The sequence below is a fragment of the Gobius niger genome (genome assembly GCF_951799975.1).
Source record: "Gobius niger genome assembly, chromosome: 3".
NCBI classification, from domain to species: Eukaryota; Metazoa; Chordata; class Actinopteri; order Gobiiformes; family Gobiidae; genus Gobius; species Gobius niger.
Genome location: NC_136854.1, coordinates 16983573 through 17004452, shown reverse-complemented (window position 1 = coordinate 17004452; position 20880 = coordinate 16983573). Strand labels below are relative to the sequence as shown.

Here is a 20880-nt window from a genome sequence, read left to right as displayed (position 1 = left end):
AAATTCAAATTTAAGTGTCAATCTTTCCATGACAAACCAATGTGTGTCCAGAAGTATTTTAAGCCGCCTTGGTCAGACCGATGACTGCGGCGCACTGGAGGGGGTTTGTGACAGGATTTGACGAGGAGCGACTTAGCAGCCCCGTTTTTTGATATTCACAGTGAAAGATAACCGTCAATGGCCAACTGCTCACAATGCTAATTTCTGACACATCCCGGCGATTCTGAAGCAGCTCCGCGCTAACATGCAGTGACCAGTGTTAGTGCATCATAGTTCATTGGGCGATTGTTAAAACCCGCGGGGGCGAGGGACGGGCAGAGTGTGGAAGAGAGTCATCATGCCACATATAGAGACAAGTTGGATCAATTTTTAAAAAAAAAAAGGTAGATAAGATACACACCAATGTCTCACCATGTTAAAACATTTGCTTTCACATTTATTTTAGGTTGCCATAATGAAAGTCTGGTGAAAAATAAATGTGGTGAAAAGTGAATTATCTTTATAGGAAAGTACTTAAGATCTGACCACTTAATTTCAACCTATTTTAGACCTAATTTTGAACTGATTTTACATGGCTTGATCCAACCTTTGTGGTACTATTTAACTTATTTTACTTTCATGAGGGAGTACTTGGTGTGAAAAATACACAAACCCCTGTTCAAGTCAACAGATCAAGTCAACCTCCTCACGGTGACTCAAACTCAAGGATTATAAATATTGCCCGACTAAGGACATTTTTAAGAAAAGATTTGTCAATATTTGAGTATTTTTGGTGAGTACAGGTGTCAACTCTTGTACACTTTATTCTTTGTTTGTTCTTTTCGATCAGACAAACAGCTAAGCGATGTGTATTAAGATCTATCTATCTATCTATCTATCTATCTATCTATCTATCTATCTATCTATCTATCTATCTATCTATTGAAAGATCTATCACATAATTTTTTCTGTTTTTCTGTCTGTTGAATCGCATTAGTACTACAGCATAAATCAGATATTATTCACAAAGTAGTATTTTAATAAGGACTTTTACTACTTTCATTTGAGTAATTATTTGGGCCACCACTTTTTACTTTTGCTTGGGCAAAATTTTCTGAAAAGTAATACTATTTTACCCAGCTCTGGGCTTTCCAGGCAAGTTATTCCATTTTACTAATTTAGTAATGTGTCAGTGCACTGTAAAGCCTGTAGTACCCCCTACTGGGCACAAGTAGTACTGCTTGACTACAGCAAAAACATAGTAATTTAGGCGAGTTGCTACATCGGCCATGTCTGAATATGACTCTCCTGTAAATTGATAGACTTTATGCAGTTTATTTGCATCCAGTAGAAGGATATGTAATAAAGTCCTTTGGCTCTTCACCACCATTCCACATCAGGACAGCCTTCTTCAATAAGTTAATATGTTGTGACAGGAGCAGATCAATGCCAGAGTGAAGTGCGGGGTCCAGTGAGTTTCTCTGGGGAGGACCACCACGGCGTGTGCTGGATCAGCTCTGACATGTGTCAACTCCATTATAGCACCGCTGAGCCCTCACGCACTGACCACATGCTACAACAATGACCGGTGTTTGTGTCGACGCACAATCAACCCTTTACATGTTTGCCTTTGAAAGCTAATTATACTTTATTCAGGCTGTTAAACCTCTTACCCCCCCCCCCCCGCCTTTTCCGAGCGCGTCTAGTAAGCATAACTGTGAAAGTTGGTTACAGCACAGGTTAAAAAGCACTGGGCCTAAAATCGAACCCTGGGTCACGCCACAAGTAATCTTATGGACCTTAGAGGAGCAGGTATCCACACTTACCATGAATGTCCTGTCTGTGTGGTAGGATGTAGACCATTTGTGTACAGCACCGGAGAGGCCGATATGTTTTAAACGATTTAAAAGAATAGTGTGGTCGACTGCATCAAAGGCAGCGCTCAGATCCGGGAGGACCAACACTGTGACCTTCTGTAAATCATAATTTAATCTAAAATCATTAATAATCTTTTAAAGGGCCGCCTCTGTGCTGTGGTTTACACTGAAGCCAGATTTTTTGTTGCTCTTTTTGTCCCTTGCTCCTTGGTGGCTTTTTGTCAGTTTTTTGTTGCACTTTCATGTTTTTTTTGTCGCGTTCCTGTTACTTTTCTTTTCTTTTTTTGGGTCACTTTTTGATGCCTTTTTTTGTTGCGTTTTCATTCTCGTTTTCTTCTTGTTCTTGTCACTGTTTTCAAGAAGCTTTTAGATTAGGGTTAAGCCAAACTGGGGAAAATGTGCTTGTTTCAGGTGGGGGTTAAGAGGTTAAAGTGCTCTGGGGTATCTTTGTCGAGGTCTTTTTAATTTTTCAGGTTTGAGTATTCCTGTTTGATTTGTTTCTTCTTCTACTCCTGAAGCGCTCTGATCTAGATTTTCGGGATTCTGTTGCATAACGGATCAAGACCCCTCTCTGAGCATCTCTGCACTTAAATTGTGTTATTGTGACACTGTCGATGTTGGCTTGAACAGATATTTTAGTTTCTTTGGATACAGAATTCCTACTGCTGCTGCAAACAGTGATACACAAAGCATCACAGACCAGGGCATGAAGTTTCCTGAACATAGTATGCAGTATTTTATGTTGTATGATGTAAACTATCAGTGCTGGAGTGCCCAAAAACAGGTTTATAAGCTACAAATAAACACTTTAACCAGTTACCTGCCGTCCACCAAGTGTGTTTTACCCCACACAGACATTACACATGTTTTCAGAAACGACAAGGTCTTATAGCTTTGAAATGAGGCGTTACACTGACCTCAGACTGTAAACAAAAACTTGACAAAATAGCAACGAAATAGTCATGAAATAGCGAAGAAAGAGCAATGACAATGCGGGGAAAAGGTGGTGAAAAGGGTGATGATGAAAAACACGCAAAACATGATGGAAGAGCAGCACTAACAAAATAAGAAGAAAGCAACAAAAACATGACAAAAATGCAACAATAAAGAGATAAAAAATGTGTCAAATGCTACAAAAAATGTGACATAAATACGCCAACAACCTGACAAAAAGAAATTTAGATCAGTTTTGTCAGTCTCACAGCCCCATCTTGTGGCCGGAAAAGAGACTCAACATTTAGAACTTTCAACTATCTTCTTTTGTATTTTTGTTTTATTTGCATGGTCTAGAAATATATTTATTGCTGCAAAAAAATGAAAATTGAACAAAAATAATAACAGGGTGTTTTAAGCATGACAAATGTGAACTATTACACAATAAAAGTCTTAGTTTTCCATGGGGTTGTCACAGTGACTAAAGCTTTCAAAAAGGAGTCATACATTCCTTGGGTGGGAGGGGCTAAATGGGAATGATAGCTTTACAGTAGGGGAGGCCGGGGCTATTTGTCACACTTTTTTTTTTACCAGAGTGTCCTGCTCATCAACAGAAACTCCCACAAGAGTCAGAACTGCACCAAATGAAAGCTTGAACCCTTCACTTGAAGAAGACCTCGCTCTCTTTTTCATATTCATATTTCATATTGCAATAAATAGTTATTGACCGTCCAACACGACAAAATCGACAATATGCAGGGTAAGTTGTCACAAGTTGCGGCGTTGGTTGTCACTATTGTCTTTAATTAGTTTTTTAAGTTTCCTTGAAATTTGATAAACAATTGTAACTTTTTTCTTTTTGAGATAAAAAGACAAAATATGTTCATGACACTCAAGTGAACTAACAAAGGCGAGGTGTAAATTCTACAAAATCACTAAAATGACCCAAACATACAGCCCTTTTTAAAAGCTAATGTTAAAATAAAGTGATCAGAAAAACACATTAGACACAAAAGAAAAAAAAAAATCCCACCATGTTATACCCCATGTGACAAATAACCCCTCCGTTTTTGTGACAAATAACCCCAAGTGTCCACTTTACCAACAATGTAAGCTCGCTAGCAAACAGCTTTAGCATGCTAGCTTTAAAACGGCTCAACTAAAAGCTAACATCTGTGTCTTTCAGATCAGTGTCTTTTGTTTATGGCACTAAAAAAGGAAAGCTCTCACTACAAAAATAACTCAAACATTAAAGTTTTGGAAAAGGCATAACAACAATTCAAATGTGTCCTGTCCTCATGTCCAATTATTATTGGAAGAAGAGGAATACCACTACACATATCAGTACCAGCTACAGCGCCCTCTAGTGTGGCTATAAAAAGTAATTGGACAAATTACCCTGTGAGACAAATAGCTCAGGTCTCCCCTACTTTTTTTTATCTGTCTTATTTATTGAATTTGTTGTTTTTATGTATGACTTATTTGTGCAGCTGATAAACTGAATTTCCTACCGGGATTAATGAAGTATATCGTATCATATAAATGTGTGTTTTTCTGGTGCGCCTGAAGTACCTTAATTAAAAACCTTGCCTGGCTCTGCCATACACTTCCCTGTCCATTCCATTCAGGGAGTTAGTCTGGTCACGGAGCAATTGGAGCAGTTTGAACGGGCGGGCCTAACGCGCACAGATTGTCAGTGAAATAAACCAATTAGCGATTAGCGGACGTGACGACAGCTGTGTCCAATTAAACAAATATGAAGTGAATATAAACTCACGCGGAGAACGCGAGGCAAAATCCTCGACTACTTCATCCAATGATTAGTTGTGGCTGATGTTAGCGTTAATTGAACTAAAAACATAGAGGTGCAGCGAGTGACGTAACCTTCTCATTTCTCTGTGACGGTCGTGATTGGTTCGGCTCGGCCTTAGCCGCCAATAACAACTTGTCTACCGTGCGTGGCCAGACCCACCTTCTTTCGTGCAGAAAGAAGGTGGGTGTGGTTTATCAGGCTATTAAAAACCCACCCACACAAAAAAGTGACAAAGAAATTGCACCATCTTTGCACCAGGTGGCAGCAGCAGCAGCAGCAGCAGGGTCCACTTTACCTCTTTCTCTGTCACGCTCATGCTGATGTTGACACAGCATAACAAAACCAGAACTATATCAGCATAAAGACTCTTTTTTTTATCAGCCTGATATCATGGTAACATTTTTGATAGAACATTTTGTGTTTTCAAAGAGTTTTCAATTCAGTCCACATTGTTTATCCATTTGAGAGAAGACTGAAATCATGGATAAACCAATAACCACATCCATTTCAGAACATGTTTTCAGAGGTGTAAACAGGCTAGTAGGTGTCAAACATAACAGGACGTTTTGACAACAGGGAATGTCAGAATATTGCACTGCTTTTATGCTATGTGGTTGTGTTGATGTTCAAATTGCTGTTTCGATTTAACAGTGTCGCCCTGGCATGATTTCAGTCCTTTTGGTACGGGCTAATAAGTTGTATACAATCTGGAATAGTTCTCACTTCCTCAGTTTAGCCTAATATCAGCATTATAAATCTGTTTTCCGCACAGTAAATATAGGCCTACATTATGCTTTTCAATGTGAACAGCAGCTGGTCTTCCATCCTCTTGACCTTTGCCCTCAAACATCCATTTCCTATTACTCCAAATGCATCTGGTATGTTAAGGATCCCCAATTACCAACTCGAAAAATCTATAAAAGCTGTTACTGATGTAATTTTCAGTAGTTTATGAGATTTAGGCAGATATTAATACGAGATAGCCAAAGAGAATTCAATTTTGGCTGGAACACTTTTACCCTGCTTTGTGTGAGCTGGATTCTATGCATTTTATATTACCGGTATGGTAATCATTTAAAGGTATATGTAATCTCAAAATGACAATGAAGGGATGTGAGAGTTGAACCATCTCAAATCAAATGGAAAATCGACTACAAGCAACAGAAATGTGGTTCCTCCAGCACATGATGAGAATCCACCGGACAAGCCACACAACCAATGATACAGTGTTCAGTGTCGGGGGCAACGTATTACAAAAGGAACCGGTTACAAAAACATATTACTTTATTCAGTAGCTAAAGATTATAACATATTACTTACACAAAATACCGGAATATTTTAGTCATGTCTGAAAAAAAAAATAACGGACACTGGTGTATAAGATGTGCAGTTGTGTGTAGCTAGCGTCATTAAAACAAAACAAAGCTTGTGGCATTATTACAATTTTATTTCAGTAATATATTTTGCCAAAAGTAACTCAAAAGTAACTCAAAAGTAACTCAAAGTAGTGAAACTCAGCTACATTTTTGAAAAAGTAATGTGTAATTCAAACATTTTACATTTGTATAGCTGTAACTACTAATACAGAATATACTAGAGTTTTAAAGTAACCTGCCCAACACTGGCAGTATTACAGGGAAGCGGCCGACAGAGAAAACTCCAGAAGCAGATTCGGAAACAACAACGAGACTTTCTGGGACACTGTATAAGGAAGGAAGGGTTGGAATTAGTATTCCTATAGGGAAAATCAATGGGAAGTGATACGGAGGGCGGCAGAGAACAACTTTCCTCCTGAATATCTCTGCCTGGACAGGAATGGACAGCATTAAGATGTAGAGATGGTAGAGACTGACAAAGAAGAGAGACAACTGGCATTCCATGGTCGCCTATGTCACATGATACGGCACTGCGATTGTGTTAGTGCGTATTTGAAGTAAGGTAAAAGAAAATAAAGGATTTCAAACAATTCAAGCACTTTGACTTGTGAGCGTCAAACAAAAGGCCGAGAGAAAACTGCCTGATGCTGTGTTGTATTTTAGCGGAAAACATCCTTGTCATTGAGGGATTTTGTGCTTTGTCGCTCGCAGGACTTCCCTGCTCTCACTTCCTCCCCTCTGATGGCTAAACAATGCATCCTGGACAGCTGGCCGAGGGCTCCCAGGTGTGTGTGGAGGCACGTGACCCGAGATACACAAGACCCTTTTTCTTATTTTATTACCTTCAGTATGTTCAGTAGCTACACCGTGGACAGCTGCAATGGTCACACACATCCAATAATGTTTGGAAACTGTCAACATTTTTTTTTTAAAGTTTTATCATTTATTTTATCTAAATTATTAAAAAAAATCCTAGTTTGTGAACCTGTTCTCAAACAATAAAACTATTCTGATTCTGACAACGCAGCAACTAAGGCAGGGGTCACCAACGTGGTGCCCGCGGGCACCCAGGGGCCCTTTGGGGCATGTCCAGTAGCCCTTGGGACTTTTTCTAAAGTGTAAAACACTTCATTTTCTTGAATCTAATTCTTCAAATTACAGTTATTTTGGTTCTTGTGACTCGGTATGAGTTTAAAATAAAGCTATTTTAATATAATATGGGGTCAATATCCTATAAGTGAACAGTGTACGTTTAAGTCTTTAGGATTTGTTTTTAACTGGTAGCCCTCGAACAACTTAATGCTCTTAAAGTAGCCCTCAGCTGAAATAAGGTTGGTGACCCCTGAACTAAGGCAAAGGAAAAAGATCTGTTATGTTTGGTCAAATGAGGACTACACTGGTCTATAGGCTGTAACCCTTTAGATTTGGGTAAAGCAGAACAGGGGAAAATGCCCTTGGTCAAGGCGGGGGGAGTTTCCATCATTTTACCTACATGTATTTGTATTCAGATTGCGTGTGAATATAGATAAGTGCCTTTGGAGATGCTTATAGAAAGGACTGGAGACTTGCTGGGGATTCCTGAACCATTGTGCCTCAGCCCCACTGATCACCCAGACAGTGTTGACATAGCTGCAGCGTGCTCAGGACGTATTGTCCTTTTACTGTGTCAGACAACACGCCATACAAAAGAGGCACGCTTTGGGGGTCAGAGTCATGTCAGAGTTAGAGCTCTATTGTTTTGGTGTTGCACAAGGGCGTGCGTTAGGACCCTGCGGACTGTCGCGCTCCTCCTCCTCCACTCTCTCTCTCCCCATTCTCCCGTGCTTCTGACAGCGCCAGCACCGGCCAGTCACAGGAAGGATGTGGACGCGGGAAGAGGAGGCTGCACTGCGCTAAAGTTTGGAAGCATTTTCTGCGGCGTCAATGGGATAAAGTCGATCACGTGTTTGTTCTCCCACCCAAACAAAAGCGCTGTTCGGAGTGCTTTGTGGAATTGTGTTTTGGGATAACCTTAGATCATTATTTGGGGGATTTTGTTTCCGAGGTGTCTCCAACTTTGACACGTGCATTCCTTCCATCGCCTTTGCATGAATCCAGGTGGGACGCGCAGTCGAGAACATGTCGCACATTAGAAGCATCGAATTCGACCACTTCGAGGAGCGGGACAAGCTCGGTCACCGCATCCCCAGAGCCAGCTCGGGCCCGGGCTCCCACAGCGGCGGCTCCAGGGCTAACGGTATGGTCCCCAGCCCGGCTCACAGCGCGCACTGCAGCTTCTACCGCACGCGCACGCTCCAGTCGCTCACGTCCGAGAAGAGGGCGAGGAAAGTGCGCTTCTTCAGGAATGGGGACAAGTATTTCAAAGGGCTCGTTTACGCCGTGTCCAGCGACAGGTTCAGGTCTTTTGACGCACTGCTCATGGAACTCACGCGCTCACTGTCTGACAACGTCAACCTGCCCCAAGGAGTGCGCGCGCTGTACGCGCTGGAGGGGGGGAGGAAGATCACCAGTTTGGACGAGCTGGTGGAAGGTACGTGGGTTCTGATGTTTGGAAAAAGTTCAGAGGACACACTTACACAATAGGGTATTGACTAAATAACATAGGCCTAAAAGCTGAAATAAAGTAAGCATCATAATAAAAGATGGTTTCTAATTTAACCTACTATAGCAGGGTTGATTCTATTCCACAAGAACGTTATGAGTTTGTGACGTAATTTTTAATAACTAAAGATGAAATATATATTTTACTGAACCGTTAAACGAAAAGTAAAGTAAATGGAAAGTAAAGGAAAGTAAAGTACTTTTTTAAAGTGCGAACCATTATATTCTGTACTCATTGGTGGGTAACTATTAAAAAATGTTCCATTACCTTGAGTCTCCAGTGAGTATATTGAATGCAGCCCAGTAAGATAGAATACAAATCTACTCTAGGGTGAGATCTTGACTCATCACTATATCACTCCACAGACACAGCAAATGGTCCTAATACTATCACTGATTCAGTTATTCCAGCTGAGTACAGAGTCTCTGTAGGAAGAACAACATGTTCCTGTTGCCTCTGACCGTATGACCCCAAAAAGAACAGTCAGATATTGACTTAATAAAAGCTGAATTAAATGCTCCATGTTCTAGTTCATCCTGCGCCCTCCGGCTAATGCCCCCGCATCAACTAACTGTCATTACGGAACAGGACAGGAGCCTCTGTAACAAACTCACTCTGTCACATTAAAGTGATAGTCTGGATGTCTAAATGTTTTACAAATTTCATAAAATATGCTTAATCGACCACCTGGTCTTGCATTTTGAAGTAATAATATACATGTATATATATTATTTTTTGTAAAGTCCCTCCCTCCTCGGGAACTAATCAGAGTCTGTAGTATCCCGCGTTGGCCATTGAGACAAGCTTTTTCTGTCAACCTGCCTGTCAGGTCCAATCAGGATGGAGCGGGAGGAGCTTGATCATTTACTTTTGAAAATTCGGTTCCTGCTCTACTCAGTTTGCAAACCAATCAGAGATTTCTGGTTAAAGTGGGAGGAATTTGATTGTGTACTTTCTAATTTCAATCTTATCTCTCCCCACTTTGCAAACTTACAGACTATCACTTTAAAGTGGACATATGACGCATGACTTACTGTACTTTTGGGAACTTCAGCATTTATATTTGTATGTCCTAATATTACTTGAAAGTATGAAATTATTTTGAATTGAAACACCCTATGCTGGCAGCAAGGGGGGGTATTGGTTCAACATGCAATATACAGTAAGCGAGCATGCATTTTTAACTGGCGTGCTACCAAATCCATGGCGTCGTGATGAACGCAGTCTGAGGACAGCGCAGCACCCGTGACATTTAATGGGCTTTAAAATGTGCAGGAAACTTTTGGAACTACAAGAGAAAAAACAAGTCTTATTCTCACTTTTAAAAGTGTGGCAGGTTACAAAGGCCTCTTCAGTTATTCTATTGGTTTTACTCACTTGCCAAACGCCATTTGTTGCTAATGTTTTAGTCCCATTGAAATGGTCGGCATCTTTTTGAGGCGACTGAGCTCATCTACAGGGCTAATCCAGGAATACAAGGCACCACCCGTGAACCATATTTTTCTACAATGTTATCCTATAGGAGCTCCTGATAATATTAATCCCCCTACTGTGGCCGGCACAGTGCTACATCCACAATCCTCTTTCAATACGAGGTTACTGCTGGCAGGCTCCACTCAGACTGACCTCTTACTGCACTGCTAATTCTCATGTAGCGAGTCTATTTCCATCTTGTAACCTCCTAAAAACTTGTGTGCTACATTCAGTTTTTATCTTCTCCATCCTCTGGGATCTTGGGTAGATTGAGGACACCGCCTGATCTGGATTCCGCGGAACCACTGGTGCTTTCCAAACTGGGCTGAAGACTGGGAGTTGTTTTGGTGCATTGGCTCAGAGTAATAGAGCATTCTGCCCCCTGATGTGCTTCTGAGCTGACAGCAGACAGCTTGATTTTTGTTTTGTTTTGTACTTTAATATAGTGTAAAAGCAGACATTGCGTGAACCCCCTGTGGATTTACAGAACAGTCAACGATATCGGGCGGGCTCAGGATGAAGCAGCACTGAGGAGAGCAGGTAGAGAAACAGGCTTCGTGTATAGGAGGGCTAGATTAACGCTGGCAAGGACACGGACTACACATATCGACTGAGTATTGACGATGGTAAAGAGTTAAAAGCTGGTCTGATGGCAGGATTAGTACAGCAGAGTGTTTGCAGTTTGCAGTGTGAGCCATGGCAACACATTCCCCGACTGAATTGTTCTCCACTTTTCACTCTATAGCAAACATTCATTTAATTTTGAAAAAGAGAAACAAATGTAAGGGACAATGAACAAAGAGAGACCACAGACGATCACTTGAATTTAATTTGTGTTTTAAAACTAAGACTCAGCTGACACAGTGCACATTATCGTACATTTCTTTAAAAGAATGAGCCCTCGAGGAAACCAAAATATGACCTGCGTAACAAATAAAAGATCACATGCATTTCAGAACACGTTTGCAGGGATCTAAATAGCTTCTATATGGAATGAGTCCATTTATCTTTGTTCTATTTTATGTATTTATATATTTAATCTTATCAAATCTTAGGGAAACAGACTGTGTTGTTTTCAATGGACATGACATCACCCCAAATAAGGTAACATTTTGGAGCTATTAATACATGTGTTTGTAAGGTTTTGAGTTCTTACTCAGCGCCCTAAGGGCAGAGTTCAGGCTGTACACTGACATAAATGGCGAATGCACTTAATACATCAATAACAATGTTAGTATTAAAAGTCATGAAAAGACTCCAGTCAGACATGGGTAAAACTGGAAAGATGTAACATTGTTAAAAAGTGTAGGTTCATGAGTACATTTTTAAGCATAGTACAGTTTTTTTTATGCATATTTGACCAAAAGCCAAATTTAGAGATGAAGTGAAGAAAAATGACTCGATGACTTCATCAGTTTAAATATGGGTTAATATGGTAGGCCCTCATCTGCTCGCCACATGAGCCTCACGTTCCCTGTGGCTCATTTCAGCCTCCACACCTGAGACCCCGCTCCCTGGGACCACACCCTCCCCCCCGCTCCATCTAAGGACCTGCTCCTGTCCCGTCAGCGAGCAGACATGATTGACAGCTCCACTTAGACTCTGGCTCTGCTCCCCAGCTGTGGTTTAGCTTTGTAATTAGCCGCTAGTTAATAGTGGGCTTAATGAAACACGCTGTCCTCATGAGAGAGACTGTCCCATGTGGTCCGTCGAAAAACCTTTTACCAAAAAACACATTTAAGAGATTTTTTCCTGCTCTTTAAATATGCTGGCTTTTTAAACATCTAAATATATTCTTTAAGATATTATAGCACTTTCAAAATGAAAGATTCCACTTGCTTCTGTGACTATATTTAGCCTCTCGATTGTTCAGATCGTTTGGCGATAAACGTAGCAGGTTTAGGAATGTAACTGCCCACTTTCCCTTCTCATTCATAACCACAGCACAGGCATACCACAGATTTTTACTCACGCCGCCCTCGGAACAGACTCCAAACATTCTTCCTGTGGCTTACATTCACTCGCCAAGTGCCAGCCATTTGTCACATTGTTCTGAGGGAAATATTTGTGTTCAGCATTTGAATGGAATGCTGTGCAGATCAAATGAAATGAGTCGAAGGACGGCTGGTGCGGCCCAGAATGGGGGAAATGCAGGAGGACACCGGGGCAGCCTCTTAATGTGGCCTTTTGTTTAACTGGGGAATGTTAACTCTTTATTGGGCTTTTTTCTATCAATACTGGGTGAACTGATGTCTGTACAGCAACAAGCCACAATATATCACAAATTAGGCTATATCTTTTTTTCAATAATTTTATATTGTGGAACTTGTAAGGAACATATAGTGGTGTTTTACCATTAGAAGAAGACGAAGAACTTTATTTATATAGCGCCTTTCACAGACATTGTCACAAAGCGCTTTACATGTGACAATTATACAATTGTAAAACAAAAATATTAACTTAATAAAAGCTCAATATGGAGCGTCGTCCAATGAGGATTTGTTGGGGAGTGGCACAATTTTGAAATGAGACGGGGGAGGCATAACACTTGTATTACACATTGGCTGAGTCTGAAACCATTAAATTATAGCCTCTAAGCACGAACACTCCCAACTAATCCTTAACCTTTCATGGGGTCAACTGTTAGATCTCTATGCAGTTAGTGAACTAGAGCTTCAGAGCTATTTGCCCAATTCGACCGTCCTTACCCAGGGGAAGGGGAAGTGACGTCACCAACAGCTGTTTTTCTTCTTCTTTAAAGTTATTGGTGGAGTGCAGGCCAAACAAAAGCGTATGTTGCCCCCTACTGTACAGTAGACATTGAAGGCGAAAAAAAAAAAAGAAAAATTAAAAAAATGGCATATGGGATGGCACATAGCTCCTAATCACCGGTTAGTTAGCATCAGAGGTCCCTATGCTAAAGTGGCTATGATAGCTAGCATTGGGGCTACTTTCCTTAACTCCTTCCTAACTGACAGCCCAATTCGGAAGCTTCTTATCATGGTGGACGCTGGCGTACATCCGGTTTGGCGTAAAACCTCTTACCAATCTGCTCGTTTCAGAAGGGGCCACAACTAGCTTTAGCGCTACCTTGACAATAGCCATGTTTCACTCCCGCACTCCAAAACAGAGGGTGGCAGTGTACAGATGTACTGTCAAGCCGCTGACGCTAAACCAGGAAGAAACTATATTGTATAGTAAAATGATTTATAGTATACTTTGAATACTTTGAGGTTTTTTTCCCACAGCGAATTCCTCAGTATTTTGTATTAAGTAAGAATTTGACTAAGCAACTTTTACTTAATGGATATTCAATCCACTCACCTTTATTTATAAAGCACATTCAATCAACAATACCATTTTCCAAAGTGCTGCGCATAGAATCATAAAAACAATAAACCAGTGTTTCTCTATTTTGCTCCACTCATCGTCATTAAAATAACAACCACTAAAAACAAACACAAGAGCATACATTAAAAGCAATAAATGAGTACATGAAACCAATAAATACAAATCGAGTGTTAAAGGCAGAGTGGAATACAAAATGTTGAACTTGTCTTGCAGGTGAGAGCTACGTGTGCGCCTCCAACGAACCCTTCAGACGAGTGGACTACACAAGGAACGTCAACCCGAACTGGTCGGTGGTTAGCAAAACCAGCACTTCCCGCTCCCTCCCCTCTCTCACCGCGCTAAAGAGCGACCACCAGCGCGAGGCCAAAGACTTCATCAAACCCAAACTCGTGACGGTTATCCGCAGCGGCGTCAAACCTCGCAAAGCAGTGCGGATACTCCTCAACAAGAAGACGGCACACTCCTTCGAACAAGTGCTCAGCGACATCACAGACGCCATCAAGCTGGACTCCGGGGCGGTCAAGCGGCTGTACACGCTGGAAGGCAAGCAGGTGAGTTAGCATTTTAGATACTACTGGGAGGAGGTTGAAATAGACCAAACAGCAATGAGATGATCAACTTTCAACTTTTTAAATTGGTTTGTTTTTTGTGCATGACGTATACCTAAAAACATGGAGAATCAAGCAAAGTGCGTTGATGTGGGCATCGCATTGGTAAAAATCCACAGGGACACGGGACAAATGACTATCCTGTGCTGCTCTCCCTAACTGTGGTTGGTAGTGCTAATACTGCATGTAGGGATTTGGGGGGAAAAAAAATGTCAATCCATCCATTTTCTTCCACTTTATCCATGGCCAAGTTGCGGTGCCAGCAGTCTGAGCAGGGATGCACAGACTTCCCTATCCATGCACACTTCCTCCAGCTCTTCTGGGGGGATTCTGAGACACAATGGGACGCTCTCTGAACACCTCCCCAGGGAGGCGGCCTGGAGGCATCTGAAACATATGCCTGAGCCATCTCAGCTGGCTCTTCTCGAGTAGCTTCCTCTGCTCTGTGGAGGAAACTCATTTGACCGCTTGTATCCACCATCGTTGAAGCTTAGATTGACCGGTAAATTGAGAGCTTTGCCTTTCGATGTTGTTTTGCCATTTTTGCAAAACAAAGAAAAGAAATCGCAATTTTTGTTGAGTTTTCACGTTCTCCCCGTGTCTGTGTAGGTTTCCTCCAGTCACTCCAGTTTCCCCAACCACCAAAAACAGGTACAATAGGTTAATCCTCCAGCCAGGTGTTTCTGACCATCAGCCTGGCTCCATATCTGGAGATGGGTCTCCGAGCACGGCTTACACTGGCTGCTCACTGCTCCTACAGGTCGCCCGAGTGGCATTGAGGATGGGTCAAATGCAGAGAACGATTTCCCTACGGGATCAATAAATTGTATCTTATACATTTGCATTTTATACATTATAAACTCATAAGGAGAGATATTTGATGTCTATTTAAGAGGACTTTATATTGCCTAAATAACTGCAAGCTTTGCAGTTTACGTATTGTGACCATTCATACTGCGAATTCTGTTGTTATTCTAAACCGGATTGAGAGTGGATACAATCGCGATTTGCGTTGGACTGCCATTGTTATCTTTCTTTTATTAGCAAATCCAAGACAGGTTGCGTTCTTTTTGTCGAGTTTCATGCTTTATTGCCAGAAAACGACCCACTGACGCAGCATATGTGGTTGTTTCACCAGAATATTGTGATATTGACATTAATTGGTCAGTTTTTCTGCACAATAGTGGGTTTTATAATTGCATTGTATCATCAAATAGTACAGAATAAATACTATAAGTAGGTGAGTGAGCGCTATTGTCTTATTGTGTAAAGTGAGATAATGCAGCAGATGAGATCCAGATGGGGCCGGGAGACGTTTTGGCTCAAGGTTTAATCCATAAAAGTGCAGAGATTTATAGGATTCAGCTGTGTCAGCAGTCTCGAGGCAATGACCGCACGTTTAATCATAAATTACACAAAACGCACCTCTGTTATCTGAACAAGACTCTAATGAACAAGGATTTCTGTATTTTGCCATAACCGTCATTATTCCTCCCTCCCATTCAGCACTTTAAAAGCCAGATGAGCCCTCTAGAAGGAGCCATTAGAAGGAGCCATATCATACTATTCATTTACAAGTCATATTGAAGGCTCCCTGGTGATCTGAGCCGAGCCGAACGCAGACACACGCTGCCCAATCAAATGGATTTATAGTGGTGTCCCATCTGGGGGGTCACACTTTTCTTTACACATAGTGACTCATGAATATTCATAATATTACCCGATCGACACATTCTTTTACTATTCTAGCCGACCAGGACAGTCTCTTGATTATTCTAAAGCCGTGAAACAAAGCACAATTTGCCTTCAGACTTTAACATTCCTGCTGTTCAGTTTTCTTTGTAGTGCAATTAAGTGGGTTGACCGGGGGCTGCACACGGGCTGGACAGACACCCACGGCAGACCAATATTTTGCGCGGTACAGGGGTGAGCGGTGAGTGAGCGCGGGTTTATTTCACTTTTTATACAATGACTGAGACGTATGACTTTATCAGGTCAGAGGTCACAGTGTATATCGACTAATGAAAACAGAATCTGACTTGTTAAAGGCGTGTCCTCAGCTGCTCAGGGACGGCCCCACATTACAGTCTTGAGTTAGATGAACCGGGGCCAGCTGAGCGACACGAAGTCCTCCTGGTGGTTCTATTTCCACCAGCTCCGCACCAGCTGCTCACGGAGTCCCAAATCACTGCCGCGCCAGTATGTTGTAGCCTATTGCTCACAGAATGTTGTGAATAAAAAACATCTTATCAACCTGACTGTCATTGCTTTGTGAATATGAGGCTGATTTTCATTATTAAAGACTGATTAGTGGACTGCCCAACATTTGTCCTGCTTAACGGTGCATCGGGCCGAAGACAGAAAGAGTAAAGTAGAAATACTCCCTCTCAAGCGTGTAGAGGGGTAAATAAATATGTGTTGTAGAGTGTTTGGTCTTTACACGGAGAGTGTAAAAGTTACATGGCACAAGTGAAAAACATTAAACAAGGATCACTGGACTTTTCCGCACCAATAGGCCACATGACAGGCTTTTAGGTTACACTGATATCAAGTCATCTGATCAAAAAACTTGTGCTATTTTAACACCATTTCAGAAACAAAATGATTAAAACACTGAAACCTTCAACAGTGGCCCCTGTCTCCCCTAGATTAGTTGATGCTAGCATTAGCTTACAGCTGCTAGCCGCTGTATTTTGCGCAGTGATTAAAAGAGAATTTGTGGATTGAAAAAGTAAGTAAAGTACAAAGATTGGATTCTCCAGGATGAGAGCTTCAAAATGAGATACAGCATGTCTGCATTCACTTTGATTTAGTTTGTGAAAGTTGTGTGTTTAATACGGCGAGGGCAGCCCTAGTGTTTACACTGTGATTCTGCAGGCATATAGCAGTTACTACACGGTGCATGCATACACGTAGACAACACTACGTCTTCTGTGGTTATTTTTTTTAATGACCAGTTATTTCAGAACCGAAGCAGCTTCACAGGTGACATTTCAAAAGATGGATAGAACTGTGGATCTGGAAGTTTGCATCATGTGGAAATTGTCTAGACAGGGATCATCTCCAAATAAATGGTTGCAGATTTCAGTGTTTACTCTTTCATGTAGCGGATGACTGTGGGCTCCAGAGCAGAAGGGTTTATTTGTTTAGGTTTTACAGTGAGTCATCAGTTTTCTATGGCTGCTACAGCAAATGTATCACCGACATTGTTGGTTCATCGAATTGCGACGGTAAAGCTGAGAGTTTTCCTCCCCTAAAAGATTCTAAAACCTCGTATTTAAAATCCATGTCAATATTCTTTTTATCATTATAAAAAGAAAACTGAATTAGCAATCATTCAATACAGCTAACAAAGTAATTTAGCACAACAAAATGCTCTTAAAACATAAAACATAAATCGTAAATTGTCTCCACATAGTTATTTTTCTGTATAAAACCTTAATTTCCACCATGGCAGCAGAAGTAAGTCCCCCCTCAGCCTCTCCATCGCCTCCTCTTTACCATCTCTATTGTTTTTAGCCTCAAGAGAGAAACTCTCCCCAATAAGTTTATCATCCTCGTCTTCTTCAAACCACCCTGTGAAGGATACGGTTACATTTTCCAATGGCACATTCCATTACATACAGACCACTGTGTATCGTAACACCTTAGTTTTCGACGACGACGCGTCTTGAAATTGCATTATGTTGCTTTTATTCAGGATTAACCCATTAGGCTGAAACGCAAATCTGAGCTAGAGCCAAGTATCCCGACAACTTAACTCGATTAGAAAGCCAGTGTTACCGAAAGCCGTAAGTGCCAACTCAGCACTTAGAGCTTTAGCTGGAAACCTGCTCTTGACAAATGACTGCGATGATGAGCGCAGACATGTTGGAAGTAAAGGTGGGCAGTGTATGATGCAAGGGGATGTTGAAATTGGTGTTTGGCAGAACTTATGTTACTTGCCAAAGGACGATGTTAAGTCGCATATGCATAAACATTGCAAAATGTTTTGGTGAAAATGAAAAAAATATATATATATTGCTGTGTAATCTGAGACAATTTAGCACTTTTGTGTATAGTTAATTCTCTTCTGAGCAAAACATGAGCCTATAGATGTTTATGCGCACATTTTAGTACATTACTGTTTTTGTTTTGTTTGTTTTTTTAGGTTATACAGAGAACTGAATCTTAAACTTAAGCATAAAATTGTGAATCAAATGAGAATCCTCTTCAGACCGAGGACTGAGCTCTTCTTGCGTCGTGTGCCCCTCGGCCTTGTGGGAGCTGGCAGGAGACGCCCACACACAGATGCAGGAAGATAATCTGTCAGAATGGTTTGTTTGGAGCTCTGTGTCAGAGAGACTTTCCTCCCTGATAGGGCTCTGCAGATCCTGAGTACTGCCATCAGACAGTCCTCCACAGGCACCGCGGACAGTTTAATGGGACTCGAGTAGCAGTGACATAAATGTTAGTTTCTAGAACTAACAATGCCCCGTTCTGCCTTAATCTGCAATAATAAAGTGCATTTATATATTTGTAAGGATTGGGCCGATGCTGATACTAATTTTGGATTGATTGCCAAATCCACATTTTATCTATCTAGCGAGTGAGGATCATTGAAGTAAATATAATGGAAGAGGCATGATGTCCCAGCTCCTATCTTTTTCAATGGTTGTGCTCAGTGGCGCATGGTGGGGATGGGCACCGAAACCTGGTATCATACTGGCCCTGTGGCCATTTCTGCCGGTCCACCTCGACTGCTAAGCTCCAGCCTTAACAGCACAGGCCACCGTTTTTCGATACTGAGATATGGTCTTGAGCTTAGACGAGTTGATACGTACCTGTCTGGCCCGTGGAAGAGCTTGGTCGCTTCCAACTTCACCCCCGTTTGGAGCTATAGGCATATACTGGGAGAGGCCAAATGCTAACAACATCTTTGGTCTTTTTGCGTTACTGAGGGCACACAGTTCTTCCATACTGTGATATGTTTTTACCTGACCTTAGACGAGTTGATACGCACCTGTCTGGTCTTCTGTTAGCTTCCAACTTCACCCCCGTTTGGAGCTATAGGAATACATTGGGAGAGGCTAAATGCTAACAACATCTTTGACAGGTACGTATCAACTCGTCTAAGCTCAGGTAAGAACATATCTGGCCTGTGCCTTTAACGGATCTCTTATTGGTGTTGAGGAGTCCCGCTAATATCATTCGTGCACAATTCGTCAGTTTTACTTGTTTTGCTTTTAAAGTACCGATAAAAGTACTGGATCGATAAGGAGTGTTAATAAGAGGAGTAGTGTAGATAAATCTTTAATGACCAACCCTATCAGCAAGTTCTTGAAGCAAAACTTACCTGATAACAGATGCTAGCCAGTGGCCACAGCCGTATACTGGGCGGCACGGTAGTGCAGCGGTTAGTGCTCTCGCTTCACAGCTAGAAGGTCCGGGTTCGATTCCCACCAGGGACGGGGCCTTTCTGTGTGGAGTTTGCATGTTCTCCCCGTGTCTGCGTAGGTTTCCTCCGGGCACAATAGGCCAGGATGAATGATGTGTGTGAATGTATGGTGATGGTCAGAGGGTCCGTTGGCGCAGACGTGTGTAGTCGCGAAAGCGCTTCTGACAGTCTCCCCCAGGGGAAACTGAAGCTACAAACGTAGTTTACACCGAGTATGGAGTGAATGTACAACTGTCTCATGTAAAGCGCTTTGTGACCATGTCTGTGAAAGGCGCTATATAAATAAAGATCTTCTTCTTCTTCTTCTGTGACAGCATGCCTGTGGGAGCTCTGCAGACATTTAAGTCTCCAATAACTACAGTATAAATACAGTATTTGTGTATTGTATTTGTTGCTTTTCATTTAATCTTTAGAGTGGAAGCAGAATATTGATTGCATCGTGCAGTGCAGGGGGCCATACTTCATGTATCATGCATAATGAGCCACGTGGTCTGGGGCTGGACATCTTTTCAAATGATGCACATTATCGGCGACTACTCTGAGTCCAAGTATCGGTATCGGACCAGATCAGGAAAAATGTTGGATGAGTGGATGCCTAGGTGAGAACATGTTTTGCATTATGTATATGAGTTCAGCAGTTTTTTCCATTTCATTTATTGTTAAGCCCTGATTATTTGTGGAAGAAAATTGCATCTGTGACAGGAATTTTCGAAAACATTTTGAACCAAGCGCAAGGATGAAGGCCGAAAAAATACATCAATTCAAAATTATTATTAATATCCTAGAATCAGCCAGCGGGACAGTGTGGGTCCAGCTGTCAGGTGTTCCCTGCATGTGCGCCCTTCGAAGAGTCCTACAAAGCATCCTTGTCCACTCTCCATGGGCCTGAGTGAATGCAAACGTTCGCTTGTGCTTATCAGAGCCAACAGAATCAGCTGCTGCCTTTCACTCCGTGTCACTCCTGCTTTACATGTCAAAGCTGAGTGGGCAGCCACAAAATAAGATTTCACTAGTTGTCTATTGTGTAATTAGCCCTTTCTTTCTTTTTAGGGAGCGTTTGGCAATCAGGTGCTGCAGGCAGAGGAGGCTGAGATAAGGCAGGGAAGTAAATGGGCGCAGACACAAAAGAAGTTGTTAAATAAAGCAAGCTATTGAATTAGAAGTTTGAATGGCAAGCCGGGGAAATAATAGTGGAATTAATTAAGGGGAAGAAAATGTGGCAAGCAAAACAAATAAGTGTGACAATTCTAAGAGTCTGCAGTAATATTAATGCTACAAATGCATTGTGGCTGAGATTTGAGCACTTTTGAGTCTCACACAAAGGCCCCATAAAGGTGGAATTAATAGTTTATTGAGGCCACAGCGCAAACTTAGCACATGGGTCCTAATGAATATCGCCTGTTTCTGTCCCCGACATCCCCAAGCCTATAG

General features: G+C 41.7%; 2 protein-coding genes across 7 annotated transcripts in view; one reads left to right on the top strand and one right to left on the bottom strand.

The window, feature by feature from the left end:
• The window catches only part of lrba (LPS-responsive vesicle trafficking, beach and anchor containing), a 462623-nt gene that overhangs the window by 165230 nt on the left and 276513 nt on the right, over positions 1–20880 (bottom strand). The window lies entirely within an intron of this gene.
• The window catches only part of dclk2a (doublecortin-like kinase 2a), a 44976-nt gene continuing 31933 nt past the window's right edge, over positions 7838–20880 (top strand). For all 6 annotated transcript variants that reach the window (XM_079552700.1, XM_079552698.1, XM_079552699.1 and 3 more), the window contains exons 1-2: positions 7838–8508; positions 13618–13955. In XM_079552700.1, coding sequence (XP_079408826.1) covers positions 8097–8508; positions 13618–13955 — 750 coding nt within the window. In that variant the 5' untranslated portion in view covers positions 7838–8096. The remainder of the gene's footprint in view (positions 8509–13617; positions 13956–20880) is intronic.